The following is a 26,500-nucleotide window of genomic DNA, read 5'->3' as shown; positions in this document are numbered from 1 at the left end:
GAGTCGGTGGTCTGTGCTATTGTACTGGGTTCTATATCTTACTGGTTTTGTTCCAACTTCGGACCAAAGCTTCCCTTTTAGGCTTTTAGCCTTTCTGGAATGGGGAGTATGCAAGGATTGCGTGTAATAACTCTATTTCGTCCAACCCTGAAAAGCAAAAGCTGAGAAGGGGGAAAAAAAAGAAAGAAAAAGCAAAGAAGTATTCGGCATTAAGCTTAGGAGTCGGGATATAGGGAACAGTTAAACAATGCGTGAACTAGCCACCAACGTTAATCCCAACCATCTTGGTAGTGTAGTGATGTTTTACCTGTCGAAGGTGGAACTGTGGAAGTATTGGGTTCATGTTATTGTGGTGTATCTGTCAAATTATTAATGTGGGTGTTTCGGAATTATTAAATATAGTTTTTTTTTCCTTTTAAAAAAGGGAAAAGGTTTGTTACATTTCCTAAAAAGCCCACTCCCAAATACTGCAATGGCAATGGTTACTAGAAAGATGGTGACAGCTGTACGTGCTTGCATGCTTAAAGGGCTGGAGTGGGAACAATATTGTGTTCACTCAAAATAAAATAAGTAATAAGTTGTTATTAACTTTAATTTAAATTTATAATTAAAATTATATTTTTGTCCATTAATAACAAGCTATAATTTAAGTGTTGTGAAAAATATTGTGTAATATTTTTGATAATCTTGACTTTCTGCCATTTCAATTTTGTTGGTTTGTTTTATTACCAAGTTTGGAGCCCATACGATAGAATGGAAACGGAAAAAAAAAAAAAAAAAAAAAAAAGGAAAAGAGGAAAAGGAAAAGGAAAAGAAAAAGATTGTTAAGAAAATATGCACCATGGAGATTGGAGATGTGACTCGTTATGCAAAAACATGCTTAGTAGCTCTCTCCAGGAATGCAAGGTTACGTAAAGTAGAAGAAAAAAAAAAAGAACAATAAAAGAATAAAAAAAAAAAGAAAGAGCAACTATTACTCCTCATTCCTCAACCGTTTTTTTCCGTGTATTCTCTCTCTCTCTCTAGATCCACGTTCTGCATCTAACCCATTTTTTTTTATTATTCAGTGATTGAAACCCTCATTGTTGATCCGCATTCTATTCTCGGATCCATACCCTTCTTTTTTTCTCTTCCCTCAATCTTTCAAATCCCATCACACAAACAATAGTACATTTCTTAGATCTTCGGTCGCTTTGAATCCATCCCCTCCCTCAAAAAATATGGCAACAATGGAGAGCTTGATCGGGCTGGTGAACCGGATCCAGCGAGCCTGCACCGTCTTAGGCGATCACGGCGGCGAGGGGATGTCGCTTTGGGAAGCTCTTCCTTCCGTCGCTGTCGTCGGAGGCCAGGTTCTCATTATTCATCTCTTTCACCTCCTCTTTTATATGTGAACCGGATCCAGCGAGCCTGCACCGTCTTAGGCGATCACGGCGGCGAGGGGATGTCGCTTTGGGAAGCTCTTCCTTCCGTCGCTGTCGTCGGAGGCCAGGTTCTCATTATTCATCTCTTTCACCTCCTCTTTTATATTATCGTATTTTTCTCTCATAATAAGCATATGCTCTTTTGTGGAAAATCTCAGAGTTCGGGGAAATCTTCGGTGTTGGAAAGCGTTGTTGGAAGAGACTTTCTGCCTCGTGGATCCGGTAATTCGTCTTTCACTTTTTCTCCACTTATAAGTTTCTCGAAGAAGTATAGAAAAATTCAATGTTGGATCTAGTTATTATTTATGATATATTTACTTGCAAAGATATGCCATACAATAACACACATTGCGAAGTCTCAGAGAGATGATTGATAGACAGCCTTATCACGATTTTGTTTTTTATTTTTTGTTTTTGTTGGAGAAGCTGATTCCCGAACTTGAACTTGCGACCTTCCATCAGTCATGTTCAGTTGGCCATGATCTCTTTCTTTCTATTTTGAGTTGACAAGGAAGAATGTTTTGATCTTATTTATTGTTCTTTGATTGTAAGGTATTGTAACACGGAGGCCGTTAGTGTTGCAACTTCATAAGACAGAAGGGGGGCAAGACTATGCAGAGTTTCTCCATGCACCAAAGAGAAAGTTAACCGATTTTGGTATGTCAACTTCTGATCAAGGCTGCAATTTATTTCCCTCTTTGATTATAACTCATGCCATTAGTGGCTAAATTCTTTATTTGTGTATTTTTTTTTTTTTCTATCTGTGTGCTTTTAGAAATTTTTACTTACACATTGCCTGTCTCAAGGATTCAATTTATTTTTGCTTAGGTGATGAATCTTTTTGCATATTTTGATTTTTTTTTTTCCCCTTGTTTAAACAATAGATTCCCATTTTTAACAATAAGAATTTTTTTGATAACTTGCTTGTGATACCAAATTCTTAGGTAAAGTTCTGTCCTGAGGTAAGGAAGATATGGTTTGAAATAAGGTTTGGGTGCTCTGATATTTCGTTTGGTACACAGATATGAGATGTAAGCTTATATGGTAGATATATAATGCTGTTATTATAGATGCTAACAGAAAAATTAAATTGCCTAAAATAGTGTCTTCATTACTTAAGATTGCATTTTTTCTTTTCTTTTCTTTTCTTATATTCAAACTGATATATGTTTAGACCCGATGGCTTGGGTTCGGTTGCAAGTATCTGATTTTCATATTTAGCTCTGAGGACCAAGCGAAGATACTACAAGTATTGGTTATGGGCATCGGAGACACATGGATTCTTTGGGTTATTATGTAGTCAAAGTTGTCTTTGAGGTTCAATTCCTTAAGTAATTTAACCATTTTACAGTTATTTTTTATTTTTTATTGGTAAGTTATGGAACTGCCATTTGAACCCACAACCCAGTTTTCCATATATACATACATACATACATATATATATATATATGTTTGTATATTAGAAAAAAAAAAAATTTCTGTTCCATTAAATTTCAGACGTGCTAATGATAATTGCATTTAAGGCTAATATTGATATGGAAATTTGATTGGAAGGTAGTAAACTGGGGTATGTTCGTATGATATGACCCTTAAGTCCTTAGGTCATTTAGTATTTGTAACTAGTATAATAGGCATCAACACAATAGTCATTTGGTTGTAACTAGTGGCAGGAGATTGATAGCTCCAGGTGTTAATGGGAAAACATAGCATTACTCTCATGCAGAGAACTAAAATTTGTACCATTCAGTTCAAGTGGATGAATATGATGATGCACACAATCAAGTCCCCCCCACCCTCCCTCCTTTTTTTTAATTATTATTGGTAAGTTACACACACAACCGATAGTTTTGCACCCACGATCTCACCCTCCACTTAGGACTTATAAGGGAATAAGGCACCAGTTGAGATCGAGCTCTTTGGCTTATGATATGACCCTTAAGTCCTTAGGTCATTTAGTATTTGTAACTAGTATAATAGGCATCAACACAATAGTCATTTGGTTGTAACTAGTGGCAGGAGATTGATAGCTCCAGGTGTTAATGGGAAAACATAGCATTACTCTCATGCAGAGAACTAAAATTTGTACCATTCAGTTCAAGTGGATGAATATGATGATGCACACAATCAAGTCCCCCCCACCCTCCCTCCTTTTTTTTAATTATTATTGGTAAGTTACACACACAACCGATAGTTTTGCACCCACGATCTCACCCTCCACTTAGGACTTATAAGGGAATAAGGCACCAGTTGAGATCGAGCTCTTTGGCTCCTTTTTGCTCTTTTTTGAATATTAATGCGTGCTATTGTTTGTCATCCAATGGACTCAAATACAAATTATACTATCTGCAGGCCTGGAGCTATAGGTAAAATCTTTGTAAAGTAGATTGTTAAATTAATTACATTGTGGGTTTCAAATTTCAGTTTCTGTACAGGCCTTGAATTTGGAATATAGAAGTTTAATATGTAGACATTTGGGATGACTTTGAATTGGTTGACATTTCAGTTAATGTATGATTTGTCTCATCTATTACTGTATTTGCATTGAATTGGTTAAAGACTAGCTTATTTAGAATTTTTATACCTATTCCTGTCAAGTATTACATCATCCAGATTGTTTGGTTGTCATGATGTATTTTGCAACAAACTTATTTCCAAAAATAAGAAGTTTGACATATATGAGGTTTATTCATCAATTAGTTAGTGTTTTTTATTGGTAAGTTACACACGCACCTGGTGGGCCTTGAGCCCACACCCTCACCCGAGTTGCCATTTGAGCTGTAGAGCTCATTGGCAATCAATCATTCACTTTGTCATGCAATCATGTTTTAGAATATAAACTATGGGGGTGTTACAACTTTCCATGACAATTACTGTGTCATTTTGCTTATACAGCTGCTGTTCGTAAGGAGATCCAAGATGAAACAGATCGTATTACAGGGAGGTCAAAACAAATCTCTAACATTCCAATTCATCTGAGCATATATTCTCCAAATGGTTTGTACTTAACGTTTTTATCTTATCAAAATGTTGATAAATTATTCAAATGAATTATCTCAAAATATTTAATAAAGCGTTTCCCTTTATATATGCCTCTTTTTTATTCACTCACCAATGACTGTAGTAACTTGTTCTTGGCACAAACTTGAAGAGTATCTTTCTTTACTAAGTACTGAATAGTGGTAGAAAATAGATGAAAAAACTAGAGAAACTACAAGTATGGTTTCGATCAAAGGCCCATATTTGTTGAGCGTTTAAAAAAAAAAAAAAAAAACTCTTAATAGCCACATATTAAAATTGGATGTTGTAGTATGAAGAATTAGATTATCTTTAATCATCTTCATCATTATTCTCCATCATGGTAGTTATCTTTCAGTGATTATTCAATTAAAGTAAAAAGAAAGAGATATTCAAACAGATATTTGGTTTAAGGGGGTGAGGAGTTCAAGGGAAGGGAATGGGCTATCACCCGGTTACGTAGCCCAAATAACAATAAAATTGACTATAACAGGTTCCCACACTTCACTACATTTTCTTTTAAAGATTCCCTTCATCATTGGTTGTTTTTTTTTTTTTTTTTTTTTTTGATAAGTAAGAAGAGAATATTATTAATAAAAGAATAACAAGAAAAGCACACAAAGTTCACAGTAGTGAACAAAGGAAAAAAGAAACAAAAAGACATAAGCAACCCCTAATCTATACTAATAGATGAAAGAAAATCCAACAGGATAGAACAATCCAAATAGCCCCAACAACGAGACCAATCGAAGAGGGTCTGCTGGCAATACTCTAATAACTGAACCACAGTTTTCTTCTCATCCTCAAAAGACTGTCGATTCCGTTTAGTCCAAATAGTCCACATTACCATATACTTATATATAAAAAAGGGTTGTTTACTATATATGTCAATAACAATGGGATAAGGAGAGAGTTATTTGTATATTAAATTAGCTAACAGATATAGTTCACCAGTAAAGATGGAGTTAAAGTGCCTACCATCCTAGATTGATATTTTCTGGAATAATGCTTAAATGATTAAATTCACTATTTCTTAATAACATAATATTTGGGATTAGCTGTAGTTTATCATGATATCATGTGTTGTGCCCCACTTTTTGAGAGGGAGTCCGGATCTAAATGTAAGGAGGAGTGTGAGAATACTGATTAAAATATTAGTTTCACCATTGTCTAACTGTTTAAGCTTTTGGGTCTAGTGATATTTTATCAATATTGATAGAGTTGCCTATCTGAATCATCCCTTTAAGATTCACACGATTTGCAAAAAATTATCTACAGCAAAATTCTTCACCTTGTTGGAGTTGCAGAGGGGATGGAAGATATAAGGTGAAGATTTTTGTTAGTTCTGCAATGCAAATTGAGCATAAAATTTGTCTCTCCTCTGTCTGCAACTGGAAGTGTGATATACCACAGGAAAATTTTTAATGGGCACCTTATGTAGATTCTTATTGAAATTCGTAGTCATTCATACAGAATCATGAATACTGAAGCCCTTTCTATCAGAAGCTTAAAATATGAATATCATAGACATGATACGCTTAATCTTGATATATTTTTCCTTCTTTCCTTTTTATGCAAGCATTTGTCAGCTTTTCTTGTATTGTTTTTTATTCTTTAGTAACTCTAGTTCTCTTTATTAAATTCTATATTAAGAGTATATTTTTGTTTGGCAGTTGTAAATTTAACTGTCATTGATCTTCCTGGGTTGACAAAGGTTGCTGTAGGTAATTTCTTTGAAATTTTTTTATTCTCCCTAGAGCAATGATTCAATTACTTTCTGTTGTTAGAGTAGTCATTCTACGCATTTGGATATACAATGACAAATTTTGGCTTTTGCAGAGGGACAGCCAGAAACTATTGTTGAAGATATTGAAAACATGGTTCGTTCTTATGTTGAGAAGGTGAGTGTTAAATATTAACATTGATATATACCATATTGAATATGCTAGAGTAGATGTGGAAGACAAGGCATAGAATAGAAACACGAGAACATTAGGGTTACGTGGTTCAGCCTTGTCGGCCTACGTCCACGGAGGAAATCCTTAAAGGCTATATCTTTAATTTATAAGAGTACATAGCTTGTGTTACAATGAATTAGAACATGAGTATATATATAGATGGCTAAACCCTAGACTTCTACTATAAGTAGGAGACTTGACTTGCACACAAAGTAGGTGTGGGCTTGGGTCTATACCATGGGCTAATATGTCTAATATATCTCGAACAGTGAAGATGTTTTAAATTATTTTGCTGAAAAATATAAATTCAATAAAAAGAAGGCAATACTCAGGGATGGATATCTACAAAACAAACACATTAAAAAAAAAAAAAAGTTAATAAATCAAGAAGAGAAGATCCAGCTCCTTGCCCCAGTATCTTCTTCAAGGAATTAAAGATTTCAAGACATCAAATGTTCTCTTTACATTGTATATTTCTTAACATAACAAAATATATTTACTTTCGTCCTTCAAAATGCACCAAAAATACATCAAGGAGCCCCTCTTTTAATAAACTTGTTGCTTCAGATCACTGCTTTTAACCAGCTCCTTTAAATATAGTTAAGTAACATTAAGTGACCTCTACAACTCAACAGAAAGAGTATTCAATGAATATGATTATATAAACAATTGAAGTAATAAATGGTTAACCGATCAACTTGTACCGTACACAATTATCATTTGTTTAGAGATTAATCTTAATTAATCAAATGGATCAGTGTGTGAAATTTATTTTCCAAGGATGTAGTGATGTACATTTAAGCAAAAATTCTTGGTAGGTCAGAAGCAGAAGACTCCACTCCCTAGTTGGATAAGGCTAGTCACCATCTGCTCCAAATTCCAATGGAATGGGACAAGCTCTCAGTGTAGTCTTATTCTTAAGACAGGTGTTATTTGCCACATTCATCAATAGTAACTAAGTTCTTGGAGAACAAAGCAATAATGTGAAACAAGTCCTGGCTCTTTACGAATTTCTGGGGGCCTCAAGAGGATTCCATTCTTCACACTCTTACAATTCTGAAAATAGGGAAGCTTGGTAGACTTAAGGCAGCAAGTGGAAATCTGTTGAGTGTAGGGTTAGGAAAGGATTGCAGGATAGTTTTACCTATTTAAAATTAAAAAAAAAAAAAATCTTTATAGAAAGGCCCATTCTTCAAAATACTTATTTCAGGATAGTACCCAAAGCACCACCATGAAGGTCTTCCCAACAGTCAGCTAGTTTCAAAATCAATCTCCAACTAGATCCTTGTGGAACTTATGGTCTCATATCCACCCATTCCATTAACGTGCCTCCCACCTTTCTCAAAGTAGAAATGCTTTCCATCCTACTTAGAAAGTAGTCTGACTTTATCTCTCCTTGATTTATAAGTCCTTGGTTGGAGCCTTTCAATTGCATCTTTGAATTCACGACCATATACAGTGAGATGGGATTTAAATGAATTGGGTCCATTCATGTGCACAACTATGCAGTTCCAGGACAGTGATGGGTACTTCTGAATTTGCTGTGATGACCTAAAGTTATCTCCTTAAATATTTTAAGTTTCCTTCTTTACCAAAAAAATTGCATTATGCTGGAGTTGACTTGGCATCTGAAAGAAGAGGGTAGGGGTTCAATTCTAAATACAGACCATAAAGGCAGAATTTACGCTTCGAGATTCTTTTCTTAGTGATGTATATCATGTCTTTGGAGATTAACTTATTTAAGACGTTGCATTAACAGTGAATTTACTATCTGGCATATTTCTGGAATTGTTAAGGATTTAAAGTACAATTGTTTTTTGCAAAATTAATCATTTCTTTACATTTAAGTTTTTATTATATGCCTAGTTCATCTAACAGACTTTTCTTATTTTGTAGCCTAACTGCATTATATTGGCTATTTCTCCTGCTAATCAAGATATTGCCACTTCGGATGCCATAAAACTTGCAAGAGAAGTTGATCCTTCAGGTACTATGAAGTAGGTTACATTTGTTTAAGGCTATATTTCTTTGCATTTAGCAATCAGAATTTTCTTTTTGTGAGCATATGATTGATTTTTCTATTACTTTTTGTATATTCAGGTGAAAGAACATTTGGTGTGCTAACAAAACTCGATCTAATGGATAAAGGAACGAATGCATTGGATGTATGGATTCAATCATCCTTACTGCATGAATCAATCGCACTACACTTTAAATTTTATGAGTGCAATACCTTAATCCACATCACATGGTTATTTTCTGTGTTCAGTGTTCTGTTAGATTCTTTCTTTTCCTTTTGTTGCACTACTGAATATTTATTCTTTTCAAAATCGCATTAAGTCTGGTTGTCTGCACAATATTAAAGATGATCTATATGGATGTTTAAGGTTCTTGAAGGAAGGTCATACAGGCTGCAACATCCCTGGGTTGGAATTGTGAACCGTTCACAAGCTGATATAAACAAAAATGTTGACATGATTGCTGCTCGTAGAAAGGAGCGTGAATATTTTGAAACGAGCCCTGAGTATGGACACATGGCACATAAAATGGGCTCAGAGTATCTTGCCAAACTTTTATCTAAGGTCTTATTCATCCATTTTGACATCAAGTTATTTTCTTAAATATTCGCTCGCATGACAAATTTGCTGAAATATCTAACCTCTCTAACATTGAGTGGTTTTCCTTTTCTTTTTTCATCTTGTTTCTTGTCAGCATTTGGAGACTGTTATAAGACAGCGGATACCAAGTATCATTGCTTTAATAAATAAAACAATTGATGAACTTAATGCTGAGTTGGACCGTATTGGAAGGCCTATTGCAGTAGACTCAGGGGTACGAACTGGACCTTTGTGGAAATCAGTTTTCTTTGATGGGAATGATAATCTTTTATTTATTTATTTATTGATAAGTAAGTTTTGGCTCCAAGGGGAGGGGGAAGGCAATATTTGAACTAGTGACCTCTGCTTCTCAATGTGTGGCCTCCATCTGATTAAACTACCCTTTGGGGCCAAACCTTTATCTTTTATTCTCCTGACTTGAAGTTTGTTACCTGTATATACAGGCTCAGCTGTACACTATTTTAGAAATGTGTCGTGCATTTGACCGTGTGTTTAAGGAACACCTGGATGGAGGGTAACTCCCTTGAAATTTTCTTCAAATTTATTATCAATTTCAATTAAAGAATTCTAATTAGGTTCTGGCTGAAATTGTTGTTTGATTTGCTTGATCCAAGTACGAAATTGATTATTACTAAAAACTTTTATTTGATTCATTGTTCGAGTTTCAGAACTAGACTACTAGAGGATGATGATATCCAAAAATAAAAATCCTATTGGAGGATAAACATGTGGCATTAAGATTAAATGTGTTTCACATTTTAGTGCACGAAGACCAAATTTATCACTATTTAGTGAGGAAATTAATTTAAAAGGGTAACTTTGGCATTTTAAGCTCTTGGCTACATGCTGGTTCTGATGGTTTAAATCCTTTGTGGTTAACCTTCAGTACTACAATTGTGTAATTCATAAATCATCAGTTTTTGTTATTCCTTGGCCTTTCATATTTTTATTGGTAAGTTACACAAGCACCCGGTGGATCTTGAACCAGGGTCTTGCCCTCCAACTTGCTTTTAAGGGAAGGAGGTGCTATTTGAGCTAGAGTTCGTCATCTATACCTTGGTCCTTTGAGAGAAAAAAGTTAAGAGCCCCTCAAGAGTACATTGGCAATGCTCATAATTTCAAGAGAACTGAGAACTCTTTCCTTTATTTATTTATTTATTTTATATGATTTTAATAAAGGATATGTTTTGAACCTGTCCAATGAAATGTTGTGTCAAAAATGCAACTGGCAGAGAACTGTTTTACCAATTCTAGTAGTCCTTTGATGAAAAGAGTTTGTTAAAGCAACAAAAACTATATTTTTTTAAGAAAATGAATTTTTTTCATAAATAATATAGTTCATAAAAATAGTATCATTTTGTAGTGTCACATGGTTTTAACATTGCCAAAGATGGGATGTCTTTCAAGTTTGATTATATACATGATTTGACAGTGTAATTTTGATTTCTCCCCAAGAAAATATTGTCTATTTCTTTTGGGATAAATATTTGTATTTAAGCTTTATTTTATTTTATTTTATTTATATATATATATATTTATATTTATTTTGGTCTCCTTTTTGGGTAATATTTATATTTAAGTAAGTACTCTCTAACTCAGGCGGCCTGGCGGAGATCGGATATATGGAGTTTTTGACCATCAACTACCAGCTGCTCTGAAAAAGCTCCCCTTTGACCGTCATCTCTCTACAAAAAATGTCCAGAAAGTTGTATCTGAGGCTGATGGTTATCAGCCACATTTGATTGCTCCAGAACAAGGATACAGAAGACTCATTGATGGATCTATCAGCTATTTTAAAGGCCCAGCTGAAGCCTCCGTTGATGCAGTAATGTTCTTTAATTTGCCATATAGTTCTTTTAAAGACATAGTTTTCATGGATATAACAGACAGTACTGATGGTATTATTATATGCATTATAATGGATAGTACTGACCCTATCATAATATGCACTAATGTACTTGAGTTTTCTTTTTCCCTTTCATGTTTACTCTTTAGAATTGTGAACAATATGATAACTTAGATTGTCTGAATGTTCTTTTAATATATGCATAGCAAAATAGCACGTGATGGGTGTGCTGAAGAAAAAGAATGGTTATAATGAGAGAGTGAGAGAGAGATAGAGAGAGAAGAAAAGGAGGAGAGGGAAACATTCTACACATACTTTATGCTTGGCTTGGCTGACAGGCTTATATCCTCGTTTAGCTTTGTCATTGGTGCTGGTCTCTTGTGCAAGAATTTCAAAAGACCAAGTGATTGAATGGTTCCAATGAAAAAAAGGTGGTTGAAAGGCTCACGTGGAGAATAAGAATTTTGGATTTCTTTGGTCTTTCATGCATAAAGGAATCTACTTTGAGTTTGTATGATAAACATAGTTCTTCAAAATGCATTTTCAAACTGAATGTTAAATTTTACTTCTCCAATTGGGGATTACATCATGTTTCAAGATATATTCAAGGAGGCACTTCACTATCTTAGAGCATGGGTGGCTGAGAAAAAAATTATATTAGAAGGATCTTTTTCAGCATGATTAACTTATGACTTATGTTAAAGGATTCTGGTACTTGTTGGGGATATTACATTCAATGAATGATGACAGTTAGAGATCTGAAATAGTGAAGAGAAAATAGAAGTGAACTGGATTGGGTCTTAGATTCTATTCTTGAAATCATAGAACTTAGAAAAGTAAAAGAGTACAGTTCTATTAAGGTGTCAGAATAATAGTTAAGTGATTATATTTACCATTTCTCTTCAGCTTAGGCTTTTGAACTAAATAATTTCTTATTGTATTAGAATAGGTGGTGTTAAGTTTGAACCATATGTCCACTTTATAACTTCAATTTGAAGTTTAAAATTTTATGTGTTGGGTCCCACTCATTAATGAGTATTTTGGGCTCACATATTAATGAGGGTATCAAAATAATGATTAAGTGATTAAGTTCACCCTTTCTCATTAGTTTAGGCTTTTGGGAGAAGTAGTAATTTTTCATATGATAGAGATTAATTGGCAGCAATCCACCACATTATTTGGCATTTAGTGGCCTATTGAGAGACTATAATCTATTATTAGGAAGGTAGGAAGTTATTAGGAAGGTGGAGTTGAGTGGAAATGGCATTGATACATTAAATTTTTGTAATCTAGATTTGTATTTTCCACCAATTCCTTATATTTGGTTCAAAGTAATGCTCTTCATAGAGGCAAAATTCTTAGTTTACCCAAAATCCCATCATTGACATTTTTTTAAAAATATTTTTTGTTCTCTGTTCTCTTCCTCAGGTGCACTTCGTTTTGAAAGAACTAGTAAGGAAGTCAATAGCTGCAACGGAGGTAAGCAATTTTTAGTTATTAATTTTTGCAAGAGTTCAGTATTTGTTGTATAATGTATACAGAAATTTTTTTAAAATTTCAGCGGTTTGATTTCCAACTACATATTTTTTTTTGCTTCATTATTGATAACTTACCACTAGTCTCAAAAGCTTAACTAGTAGGAAACAGTAAATTTAATCATTTAACCATCATTCTAACACTCCTCACGTGTGGGCCTAACTCCTTTGGTTTCCAACAACATCTATTTCAGTTTCATTATTGATAACTTACCACTTGTCCCATAAACTTAAATTCTTAGAAAAGTGTGGATTTAATCATTTAACCATTATTCTAACTCTCCTTCTTACGTTTGAGTTTTAATTCCCTCTCAATAAGCATGGCATAACATGTTAAATTTTTAATTTTAAATAGGAGATAGAGTGGAAGACAAGATTCGAACTCAAGACTATCTATCTTAATGCCATGATAACTTAACACGCATCCCAAAAGTTTAATCTATTACGAAATGATGAATTTAATCATTTAACCATTTTCTAACATTTTGGAAAGTACGATTCACTTTCCAAACCATGAAGACAAAATCAAAGAATCGATTTGCTTGGAGTAAATCAAGTGCTTGGAGTAAATCAAGTGCTTGGAGCAATCAATTATATTGATATGGATTTCAAATTCAAAATGCACATGTAGTAAATTGATAGTTAACTTAATTTCAAATTCTAAACCCATTATAAATCTGGATTCTTAGATAATATGTTATCAGTCTGGTGAATAAAAGATGTAGCTCTTTAAGTTTTAATGTTGTGGATGTAGGCCCTAGTGACACGGTATTAAAGTGGATTGATTGACCTTCATCGAATCTCTTCACTCACATCATTTCCCTCTTGTTGGTGATTTGTAATATAATCACCTTGCCAATGAACTTTTATTGTCTACCTCCCTTTCTTTTTTTTTTCTTCCTATTTTCATTAGAAAATATCATCACTTCTTTATACATATTGGTTATTTATCTCTGCAATTGTCACTACCAATACCTTGCTTCATAGCAACAGATTTTGTCACATCAATATTATAGTGACATCTTCTTAGGAGCTGCCATTTTAATGGAGTTGTTGCTTTTCTGTGCCTTTGAAGCATCTAAATTGGTTTGTACCAAGTTTCACTTTTGTCTGCTAATTTTCTTCGACTCCAAAAAGAGAGAGGATAAAAAAAGTACAAACTACTTTGGAACATAGTTTCAAGCTTTAGTTTCAATTTCTGTATATGCGCATCTCATAAAAGATTTAATACACAACTTGAGGGGTGGTGTTGGAAATTATGATTCATTTTACAAACCATGAAGACTAAATCAAGGGTTTGATTGCTTGAAGTATATCAAAGGCTTGGAGCAATCAATTATATTGATATGAAATTCAAATTGAAAATATACATGTAATGAATTGAAAGTTGACTACTTTCAAATTCAATAAACCCAATTATAAATATGAGTTCCCTTGTAATGTGTTATCAATCAAGTAAATGAATGATATTTTGGGTTATAACTATGATAAAATAGTAGAATTTATGTTGGATTTCAAGTGAGAGAGAGAAGAGAGAAAAAGAGAAAGCAGAAGCGCATAGAAATTAATGTAGTTTAGCCTGTCAGCCTATGTCCATAGCAGAAACCCCTTAAGTAGCTACAGAGGGTCTTACAATAAGCATAGTGAGGGCATATATAGAGAGACTAACCCTAGGCTAACCATAGATTAACTCAAAGTTACTTTACTTGCACTACAATTATGATTAGGATTACTCTGGTTGCACTACAAGTGGGTCTTAGTACATTGAATCTAGACTAGTTACAATGGATTTGGGCTTGATATCAATAATATCCCCCCTTAAATTCTAGCTGGAGTGTGCCATGGAAGATCAGATTGAATGTAGAATAGACTAGACATAATTTAGAGTGAAACGTGTGAGAAAACTGCTGCTGCAGCAAACAACTAGATATTGAGGCCAAAAAATGACTATTGTGGCTAGAGGGCTGCTGCACATGTGACTGGAAGTCAGTTACTATGGCTGAAGAATGATTGACTGGTGGCTTGGGGGACATTGGCAGGGTAATAGTGGCTTGAAGATGGAATTCTTATTACATTTACTGGTGGTAGTAGTGGCCAGTGACAAAAGTTGATCTGATAGCAACAGCACCAACGACCAGAGAATAACAACAACGTTTGCTAGAAGACATTGGCTGAAGACAGTTTTATGGTGAGATGCTTGAATGAGCTGGCAACCTTTGGGGAACCAAACAGGAGGCTGACTATTTTACCATGTTAGAATTTATATTGGGATTTAGAGTGAGAGACAGAAGAGAGAAAGAGAAAGCGGAATCAAATAGAAATTAACATGATTTGCCTTGACAACCTACGTAAACAGCAAAAAAGTCTTGAGCAGCTATATCTTTATTGTCTTGAACTATGTGTTATGATGAGCCCATTGGGAGTATATGTAAGGAGACTAATTCTAGGGTTAATTTACTTGCACCACAAGGATTAGGATCTCTTTACTTGCACTTTTACAAATAGGTCCTAGTACATTGAATCTAGACTAGTTACAATGAGCTTCGGCCTTGGGCTTGATATCTCTGATTGTAGCCGTTTGGCTTTTGGTGTTGTGGAGTTGGACATAGTTCTCAATGACTGAAACATGTTAATCTCTTCCATTATTCCTTTCTTATTTTCTCTTTATTTTCCATAATATTTCAAAAGTTGACAGTTATATTGCAAATAGTTGTCATATTTCTGCTTAAGGCGGTCCTTAATTTCATTATAAATATTACTGCTGCTTTTTCTATCATTTTGAAGTCAGCACATTTATAAGAGAGGTAAATGGGATATGTGTTAGCTCACACTTTGTTAATGGAGCTTTAGCATGCAAGTCATCCCTTGGTGTCAGGTCAGTCTAACTACCTAAGTTTGGGATAGAGGGGCACAGCATTGTAATAAAAAAGAGGAGCTAATTTAGTGTTATGTCACCTGGTGTAAACTAAGTACTGGATATCATAGAACGTCTAAGATGGTTAATATACTCATTTTTAGAAATCACAGGGATAGTCAAAGATAATATCCAAGGGAAGTTTCTAGCAAACATGGGTATTTGACATGCATAGAATTAATGTAACAGAGGAACAAAGCAAAAAATTACTTCATAGTTCTAGTAATACTGTAATGCTATGACCATATTCCCCTTCTATGTTATAAAAAGTGATTTTTGTAGTGTGGAGTAGTAATATTGTCCGGAACTATGTACTGTCTGCAGCTGTTACTCAAATTATTAATTTCAAATATCTATTGAAGTTCAGAATATGGCAGAAATGTTGGATTGTATATGGCAGTAAAGTTGGATTGTGTGGAGCCACCATAATATGTCAGTGTGATGATAACTGTTGGAAGACATGGTGCAATGTATCACAAAAATAGACATGACTGGATCATGTGATATGATATTTTTGAAATTGTTTTAATTAGTCACTTCTGCTAGGTGCAACTTTTCTGATATTGAGAGCCACGTACTTAACAAGACATGATGTTATTGAATACATCCTGGATACGTGATGACTATCAGGGGCTTAGGTCTATCTACTGATACTGTGGTGTGTTTCTCTTGTATCATGAGTTCCTTCTGAGTCAAAGTAAAGAATAAAGACAGGCATATGTTTGTGAAGACAAAAAAAATGCATAATGGGTATTCAGGGCTGTCTTCCTGATTTCCCCTTCTTTTTAAAAAGTGTAATTCATACTTTGAAAAAGAACTGCAGTGGTTTTTGTTGTTTTGACACTTTTTAATGGTAAATCCATGTCTTCATCTTTAGCTAGCCTCATAAGATGAGTTTGGGATGCCCAGCATTCGGACAGAATTTGTTATACATGACGCAATTCTATGTTATGGGATTGCAGGAATTGAAACGATTCCCAACACTTCAATCTGACATAGCAGCTGCTGCAACAGAATCATTGGAAAGATTTCGTGATGAAAGTCGGAAAACAGTTCTGCGGCTGGTGGATATGGAATCTAGCTACCTGACTGTAGAATTTTTCCGGAAGCTTCATCTTGAACCAGAGAAACCTTCAAACCCACCAAGCGGCCCAAATACAGACCGTTACTCAGATAATCATTTCCGGAAGATTGGTATGCTATCTTCTGCTAGTTTTGGCTAAGGTCCTCATTTAAGTGATTGGTTTATTATGGCTCAGTTTTCAAATGTTCAGAGTTGGGTGTGTTAATGTTTATTGCATGTTAATATGGTTCCAGACTTATATTTCAGTTTCATTTGGGATTTAAATTTTGATACATGTTTAAGTATATTGTCAAGATCCAAGTTGTACGGTAAAATATTGATCATTTATCATGATTAAATTCTACTATAAAGGAAAGAATACTCTGATTTCTTCAGGTTCAAATGTCAACGCATACATTAATATGGTTTGTGATTCACTGAAAAATTCAATTCCCAAAGCTGTGGTCTATTGTCAAGTTCGAGAGGCCAAGAGATCACTGCTCAACAACTTCTACGCTCACGTTGGCAGGAGGGAGGTAAAGTTTTCATATTGTACTCTAAATGCTTGTGTGCCTTATACTTATTCTCTCTCCCCTCTGAAAGTAAAGGTTCATTGAATGATTTTTCATGAGGGTATGTACTTAGGATAGGATATTAAGATTGATTATAACTATTAGGAACATTAAATGAGAAAGTTATACTTGGAACAATTTGAATCTAATTTTATTTATTAATACTTTGTCCAAGTATCTGAAGAAATAATTATCAATAAATGTTCAACAAACTCTTTTACATGGCTATCAAAAACAAACTCTTTTACATTAACGAATAACATCTGGTAAGTTTGTTATCTTCTTCCTGCTCACCCCTCTTTTGAAAAACTTGTTGATACATTTTCCAATTTCTTGTGAATAATTTCTGATACCATCCTCTAGCTTGTGTGGGTTGGCATGTATTATTTTATTTCTTAAAAAACAAATTCATCAAGAAAATAGGACTGTAAAACATTTATTCCCAAACATGAAATAATGAAGACCGTGAACAGCAATTGGACTTGCAACTGGCTTAGATGTTTCAGGAATTAAGGGATTTAAATAAGCACATGGACACTCTATAATGAATGATTTAGATCTTTCTATTACAGGAAGTGTAGAAACCAGCAGGTATATTGTATATGGGCTTTTTTTTATTTTTTATTTTTAATTTATCTTTTATCCATATAGGATTCTAGTTTTTATGAAAAAAAAAAGGAATTAGTATTGTAGTTTTTACATCTAAAAAAATGATATTAACTAAAGAATAAACTATAATAGATTGTTCTCACATTGATCAGGCATCAACCAATTTTTCATGCGTTATGTGCAAATCAAAACTGTTAAAATAACTCTACAAATAGTAAATGTAGACATCTCCCAAATTTGATTTGCATTAATGGAGCCAAACCATTTCTTTTCACTTGAATTTGAATGGTGGCTAACAATGCATGAATGGTGAAAATAAGGCATCCATTTTCTAAAGAAAAATAGTAATAATTTCATTTTTTTTTACTTGTTAACCTTTAGATAGCCTATGTCATATTTTTTCATAGTATTCTACCAATGTAGTGATAATGGATGCTGCATCATTAGTTTTAATAGGGTAATGTTTTATCATAATGTATCCCTATCAAGAAATCATACTTTCACTTGCCAAAGCTATTTAGTGGGTTGGTTAAGGCATTTAAAGGGTTAGAATGGTCAGGTTTCTATTTGTAGCGTATAAAATAAATAAAAATAGCCATCTTTAGCTTATCAAAAGTTGTTAAATAGCAATATATATCAAAAGTAATTAAAAATCTTACCCTTGGTATCTTTGCAGAAGCAGCAGCTTGGTGCAATGTTGGATGAGGACCCGGCGCTTATGGAAAGAAGAACAGCCATCGCTAAGAGGCTTGAACTATACAAGTCAGCTAGAGATGAGATTGACTCAGTGGCATGGAAGTAATGAGGTCTGCAGTCATTTTTTGTGCTTAAACCATCAGAAGATAAACCACTTAGTTAACAAATTAATTGCATATTCTTTTTGTAATCTAAAAATAATGATTGTCTACATTGGTCACCAGAGCTTTGATTTGCCCTCCCATATCATTTTCCACCTCTTTGGTATTGTTTCCCTTTTCAACATCATTTAACTATGGGCGTACATGAAATGTGGCATTTGTGATGATTCATAATAGATTGTCAAAATTTTCCTGTTCTTCATTGAGAGACAAACAAAGAACTTCAAGCCTTATCTCTCTCTCTCTCTCTCTCCCCCTTCCCCCACCCTCCTTCCTTCTTCTTCTTCTTCTTTTTGTTTTTGTTTTTTTTCCTTTAGGTTTAGATCTGTGAATTTTAATAACTATAATCCAACAAAATCAACTCAGATCCTCACCATTGCAACACAATAGTGACAAGTTTTAACCTCAAGCGGGATGTGCAAAATGTACATGATAAATTGGCTTTGGCATAGGCTATCTCGAGAAAGAATGCCATGGCTCCCCTAAAATTGTTCAATATCTCGAACATTTTAGGCAAGCTTTAGCTTCTGACCCTACCCTTAGGTGAGCTGTAAAATAAGGAATATATATATATATATAGGTATATATAGGGATTTACTAACGTGTGCCCTTAGGAAATCTTTTATGAAAAAACAAAAAAGTAATTAACTGTTTTGATAGCTTTTTCAATTCCTCGTAAAAACTTTCTCAAAATAAATAGGACACACATTAACTGGATCCATATATGTGTATATATATATATATATATATATTTGCCCACAAACAGCTTGGCCATCCGAGCTTAATTGCTTGTTTAGTAACTCTTCCATTTTTAAGTACTTTTTGACATCTTTACAATATTTATTGACACACTTCGCAAATGCTAAGTATTAACTCCAAAGTTTTCAATCTCATTATACATATCATCTATTTCAGCATTGGGAGGAAGCTTGTTTGGGGAATATATGAAAGCTTGGATAAGAGGATATCTCCTGACATCGAAGCTTCCATCAAACACGTGCAGGAAATATGTTTTGTGGCCTTAGATAATTTTCAAAAAATGTTGGTTGAAAATGTTTGCTCTGATGTTCCTAATGCCTTTTGGCACAGGAAGAAACATATTATTGACTTGCCTTATATTAAGGATTTTGATGAGAAAAACATCCCTACTAAGGCTCGACCTATTCAAATGAATGCTGAAATTGTTGAATTTCCGGAAATGGAACATTCCTAAAGTTGATACTAAAACTATTTACAAAACTAGTTGGGTTGAAACTACTTTTCATCCCATTTACAAAGTGAGAACTGTTGAACAAATATTTTCCATTTCAAAAACTCATGAAAAATGTTGTTGAAAAGAAAAAGAAACTTTGGTCATGTCATGCCATGCTTCTGAAGATTCCCAATAATGGTGCTCACTTGGCTTCCTTGGCACAAAAGGACAACAATTATGAGGTCTAGGCCCTTGAACTGAAGGCTTCTGAACTCTATGCATTCTTCTCATGATTCCCCAAAAATTCAAGTCATAAAACTCCTACACTATTCCACTATATGTTCAAAGTGTTCCTTTTAAACTTAGAAACTTACGGAACCTTAACCAGTTGTGTAGGTTGTGAAGATCCTTTCTACTTTGTCATTTAGAGATTTGGATGACGTCTTAATTTTTGCAATCATACGCCTTTTGGCCTCCGAGTTCTCAGAAAAAGGCTTAGAAATGGAAGACTCACTTTGGTGCGAGTAGGAGCATGAACAGTCACAGTCTCGACATGAACACTATTCGTGGGGGATTTCAAATGCCTCCAATTGTGGTCAGTGTTGCTATGCATAACTATGTTGAGAATCTTAATGGTATTCTCCACTTGTGCGCTAGCCAAGTGGTGGACACGTCGATTTTGATCAACTATGATATCTTGAGGCAAATCTCTTGGCAGTGAAGGTCGTGGAGTAGTTCTAGTTGATTGTTCCTTTTTTCCTTTTTGGGATTTGCTTGATGTTGGAGGCTTAAAAAGGAGGGATACAGCCTTAACTAGAAGCTATGTGCCTTTGGTNAGATAGAGAGAGAGAGAGAGAGAGAGAGAGAGAGAGAGAGAGAGAGAGAGAGAGAGAGAGAAATTAGTTAGTCCCCAATACTAGAGACATAGAGTGATATGCTAAGATTACAAGAATATCCTCAAGCTAATTTAAAATAACAAGACTACAAGCCTAACTCTAATACCTAAAGTTGTTAGTGCCATTTTGGTAATTATCTATATTTGTCTATTGGAATGGAAATTTACTTTTGGTCTATTTCAGTATACTGTCTTAGTGTTATTGTAATAATATAAATTACTCAAGCACAAAGGCAACTTGGTATTCTTTACTAAGTAAATTCACATGTCAAAAAAAAAAAAATCAAACTTTTCTTGCATTATTCAAAAAAAAAAAAAAAAAAAAAAAAGGCAAGGAAGAAAGAAATAAGTACGAGTCTCTTTATTACTTAAAGGAATGAAAATGTGAACAAAAGAAGTGACTACAAAAGATAACAGCCCACATAAAGAGAATGAATAAAACAATCAAGACATCCACTTCAAGTCCTTCAATCTAGAACGAGTATTCTCTAAAATGGCTTGTATCCTATTCAAAGCTGCCATGTCCTCATCTTCTTGCACGGGGGCTGATTTGATACCTTCAAGTTGCTCTTGTAAGGGTCACACAATGTCATCTTGCTTAACTTGTTTGGATTCAATTTGAGACATTGATTGCACTAATCGGGCTAATTCAGTATGAAGTTTGGCCTTTAGGATGCTTTCTTACCAAATGCCTCAGAGAGAAGAAGTTCAGTGTTTGCCACACAACAAGCTTGGCCATCCGAGCTTAATTGCTTGTTTAGTAACTCTTCCATTTTTAAGTACTTTTTGACATCTTTACAATATTTATTGACACACTTCGCAAATGCTAAGTATTAACTCCAAAGTTTTCAATCTCATTATACATATCATCTATTTCAGCATTGGGAGGAAGCTTGTTTGGGGAATATATGAAAGCTTGGATAAGAGGATATCTCCTGACATCGAAGCTTCCATCAAACACTGCAGGAAATATGTTTTGTGGCCTTAGATAATTTTCAAAAAATGTTGGTTGAAAATGTTTGCTCTGATGTTCCTAATGCCTTTTGGCACAGGAAGAAACATATTTTGACTTGCCTTATATTAAGGATTTTGATGAGAAAAACATCCCTACTAAGGCTCGACCTATTCAAATGAATGCTGAAATTGTTGAATTTCCGGAAATGAAACATTCCTAAAGTTGATACTAAAACTATTTACAAAACTAGTTGGGTTGAAACTACTTTTCATCCCATTTACAAAGTGAGAACTGTTGAACAAATATTTTCCATTTCAAAAACTCATGAAAAATGTTGTTGAAAAGAAAAAGAAACTTTGGTCATGTCATGCCATGCTTTTGAAGATTCCCAATAATGGTGCTCCTTATAACTAGAAGCTATGTGCCTTTGGTAAAATCATCCCCATAGATTATGCCTGACCATTCTCTGTAGCTATGCTTAAGTCGATTTCCAAAATTTGTTGAAAAAGCTGGCATTAGTACTTTGGAGTAGGTGTTAGGGTGGATGAAAAAAATGATAAAATTGATATAAATCCTTTAAGGAGTTTATATGAATTTCTTTCTTCAAATCACCTAAGATATCCTGGTGAAATCCGAAATGCCTGCTAAACCTATGGGAGCTGTACGACTCTACAATATACTGATCCTTACAACAAAGAGATAGATACCCTGAGTGAATATACGTAAAGTAGCCCAATTTCAGAATAGACAAGCGACCATTGTCAATAAAGTCTTGATCAAAGTCCTCAATACTATGCCAAGGGAAATCATTGGCAAATTGTATGAGAGCATGTGCAGAAGACTCATCAAACAAATTCACCAAACCTACCCCGAAATATCTTGTCATAAAAGGACCATTAATGTTTTGTCATTGATAACTCAATGGCTTCTAAAGAAAAGGCCTATCCACACATAAACATAGTGAATAGGGAAACCATTGACAGACTTACTTTGGATAAGAGAGCTAGCAACTAAGTTTAGACCTCAAAGTCAATAGATGCTTGCTAAAACAAAAATTGTATGGCCAAACAAAAGACCATTGGCCATGAGGCTAGAAGCTTTGAAATTACCAGAATGGATGCTGTTCAAGTCCTTGATAGGGAACACAAACACACACAATCAACAAGCAAGCAATGCCACCAGGTATGTTTCCTCCTTTGATCCTTTGGAATTCCAAGATCTTCAAAAATTGCGTTGCTCTATGTTGGACCATTGCCCCACACATTCAGGTTCTCTTATGACACTAGATGGGTTTTGACTACGCTTTGGAACGTTTGTCTTCTTCGCTTGCTTTCTTGGAGTATGATATCTAGGATCCCCCCTAAACCAAAAGATGACCTAATCATTGACTCTTCATTGTCCCTTCATTTGACCTTGAAGATGGTGATAGGCGATGTAAAGGTAACGACAGTTGTGGGGTAAGTATGGTTGTCCGTAGCCATAAACCTCTTGCAGTTCCCTTATGACACCAGATGGGTTTTGGCTACGCTTTGGAAGGTTTGTTTTCTTTACTTGCTTTCTTGGAGTAGGATATGTAGGATCCCCCCTAAAACAAAAAATGACCCAGTCATTGACCCTTCATTCGACCTTGAAGACGATGATAGGCCGTCAAAAGGTAATGATAGTTGCGGGGTAAATATGGTTGTCCGTATCCATCAACCTTTTGCAGTTTCTTGGCACTAGGGACTACCTTGTCATAGAAGGTTCCTATACAAGGAAGTCCACTGAGAATATGCACGCAAGACCTATGGTGTGATTGAAATCTCCACCACATGGGTATAAAGGGTATTTGCTTTTGGACTCCAACACTCACAAAATGCCTTTATGAGATTGATTGTCATCACGTGAACAATGAGGCGAATACAACATTGTAAAGTTGAGAGGCTATAAGGAGAGGCTTGCAACCATTTCCTATAATATGGATTGTAAGAAATTTCTCAACTCATGTTGAAAAAGGATCTTCAATTTGCTTGGCAATTATGTCTCGTCCCAATAAAAGATATGGATGTGACCTATCAATGATTGTATGATGCAAATTAAAAAGAATGGCTGTTGTTGAAATTGTTGTGTTGTCAAAGTTGTTTGTGACCACTTTTGTAGTTCTGGAGGACGTGTGCAGTATTCCCACTTCTTTGAAAAACTCCCAATTACTGAAGAATTAAGTGATTAAAGTCATAAATTTCGTGTTCTTATCATCTTTCGTCTTACGAATGAATAAGGCTGGCTTGCCTTTGACAAATGATTCCTCAAAGAACGATATTAGGAACAGTTGTGGGAAACAAAAACCTATTACATAAATATTGCAAAAAACAAATACAAGATTATGGAAAATTCAAAGAGAAAAAAAATCTCGTCCACTAGGACATGGGAAGATCTTGAACCCTGCTACCTAAGTGCAAAGCAAGACAAGTTGCAATTCTTTTTTTTTTTGATTGTTCACTTAGGTAGTAGGGTTCGGGATCTTCTCATGCCCAGGTGGACAAGATTTTGCTTTCTTTGAATTTTTTATAATCTAATTTATATATTTTTGTGTGTGCAATATTTATGTAATGAGAGTTTTTTTTTTTAATTATTTTTTTTTTTTGGTGTGCAATATTCATGTCTTTCTTTGAGGACTCATTTGTCAAATGCAAGCCAACCTTATTCATTCGCAAGACGAAAGATGATAAGAATGCAAAAACTACAACTTTGATCACTTATTTTTAGGTAATTGGGAGTTTTTCAAAGAAGTGGGAATACACATGTCCTCTAGAACTATCAACACAACTTCGTCAACAACCATCTTTATTAATTCGCAGAGTACAAACATTGATAGGTCACATCCATATCCTTTATTGGAATGAGACATAGTTGCCAAACAAACGAATTAGGGATCCTCTTTCAACGTGAATGTAGGAATTTCTTAAATTCTATATTATTGGGAATGGTTGGAAGATGTACTTAGAGTAATTACATTAGTCTGTGCAAAATATTAAGTCTATTTTACACTATCACTTTTACAAAACACTTACATCAATTTATCTATTATACACATTTTTTATTAAAATAATATTTTCCTTCACTTTTTTTTTAATTATTTCCCACCTACCCCCACCCAACCCTTCTTTTTCCTCTGAAACACCCCTTTCTTCTTTACACCATCCTTATCTCTATCTCCGCCTCTCTTCCTTCTCCTTCTTCTTCTTCTTCTTCTTCTTCTTCTTCTTCTTTTTTTTTTTTTTTTTTTTTTTTTTTTTTTTTTTTTTTTAAAGGTACAACCTTACCCAATATCTTTTTAGTAGAGATGAATTTTGACAAATCTACCATTGGATTACATTTTCTTCTTATATCCTTTATGCTTGTAAAATTTTTAGAAAATTAAAGATCAATAACTATGTCATAAATAAATTGTTTAAATTGCAAGTTTTTGTAGTTTAAAATTATGCATAAAATATAATCATATAGATTATATAGTAAATAATATCCGATTGACATAAAATTTGACATATGTATTAAAATCATAAACAATATATAATCCAACAGTTAGATTTTCGAAATATATAGTAATGTTAATTATATTGAGAAGATTGTAACCTTAGGCTACAACCAATTTTGTAGTTAAATTTATTCCTTATTAATATTAAAATGAACATTAGAACAACACCACTACAAATAAGAACAAATTTATAACCAAATATTATCAACATAACACCAAATAAACATAAATTATATGAGGAGAACTTAGGGTTTAGGTTTTATTTAGGAAGAGGGGTAAAAAAGTAAATAAAAAATTGTATAATATACTTTTTAAATTTTAAATATATATTAAATATAAGTGGGTCAAGTCGGGCTAGGTTGATTTGTGAATCTTATGACCCAAACCTAACCCAACCCACTATCAAAAAAAAATTTATAACCCAACCCAACCTAGCAGGTTAGGTTGCATCAGGTCGGCTTTTGTGGGTTCACTACACACCTCTAATAATTATATATATATATATATATATATATATTAATAGACAAAGCTGAGAAAAAATTCAATTAGATTTTAACTAGATTCTCAATTTGGGCCACATGTCATATTTGATTTTTAATTTTGTACCAAGTGAATTATTGAGTGTAAAAATCAAAGAGTCCAAATATAACCATCTAAGTGTTTATATTTTTGTGGCAAATGAATTATTTGGTGCAAAAACCAAAGAGTTTAAAACCAATTAAATTTTAAATCACACACACACACATACATATAATGAGAAACCATTACATATTTTAGAAATATATAGTTATAAAAAAGTGTAAAATAATAATATATATAATTTGAACCTATTATAAAAGTTTTAATTGTACCCGTCCATATGCACGAGGCTACACACTAATAGTAAATAATGAAGGGGAAAAGATTATTTCTAAATTGCATAATGTCACACTCTAATTCTAGAATCAAGTCACTCTAATTGCAAATTATGGAATAAAGTTCCCTAAAAATGCAAGATAAAAATCTACCAAGGTTGAAGTGACATTCCTTGGCAAAGATCCTTGTAACACTAATGGATAAAATTGTTACATCATTACATGACTATCTAATCCCCTTTAATATTACTATCCTCATTACACACACGAAGCGCGTGCGATGAGACTTTTTTTTTTTTTTTTTGGTTTGCATGTTTTACTCATGGCATTTTTTTTTTAAGAAGAAGTATCAGTAGTTGACTACTAATGTGAAAGAGAAATGTGGAGGTGGGAGAAATTTTTTTTTTTTTAATTTAGCTAAAAATTAGGAGTTTTTAAGATGCTAATTTTACATGTCTAACTCTATGATTTAAGTCTTAGAAATGGATGAATTTGAGGGTATTTTGAGCATTAAATTAAGGATTCCAAAAAGAGGAAGGCCCTTAAATAGTAGTATAGACAAAGATATCATCCATCTCTTTAAGTGTCACTGTGAAGTAAGCTGGTGGCAAATGTCTTGTTCTAGTTGGGGTTTTGTGGATGTAGTTCAAATCCCATTTTTTGAACATCATTTTCATGT

At 34.0% G+C, this 26,500-nt stretch overlaps 1 protein-coding gene across 1 annotated transcript; it reads left to right on the top strand.

The window, feature by feature from the left end:
• The first annotated feature begins 945 nt into the window (after positions 1-945).
• On the top strand, positions 946-18,613 carry LOC112039664 (phragmoplastin DRP1C). The gene is made up of 16 exons (XM_065776482.1): positions 946-1,352; positions 1,583-1,646; positions 1,977-2,081; positions 4,317-4,418; positions 6,113-6,163; positions 6,279-6,340; positions 8,294-8,384; positions 8,498-8,562; positions 8,785-8,979; positions 9,110-9,229; positions 9,459-9,529; positions 10,615-10,840; positions 12,290-12,340; positions 16,273-16,504; positions 16,770-16,909; positions 18,231-18,613. The coding sequence occupies exons 1-16, from the start codon at positions 1,221-1,223 to the stop codon at positions 18,354-18,356; spliced, it is 1,833 nt and encodes a 610-aa protein (XP_065632554.1). The 5' UTR covers positions 946-1,220; the 3' UTR covers positions 18,357-18,613.
• Positions 18,614-26,500: the final 7,887 nt, after the last annotated feature.

Source organism: Quercus suber, unplaced genomic scaffold (assembly GCF_002906115.3).
Source record: "Quercus suber isolate HL8 unplaced genomic scaffold, Cork oak 2.0 scaffold_133, whole genome shotgun sequence".
NCBI lineage: Eukaryota > Viridiplantae > Streptophyta > Magnoliopsida > Fagales > Fagaceae > Quercus > Quercus suber.
The sequence above is the reverse complement of the archived record's forward strand: the minus strand, read 5'-3'. Positions and strand labels throughout refer to the sequence as shown.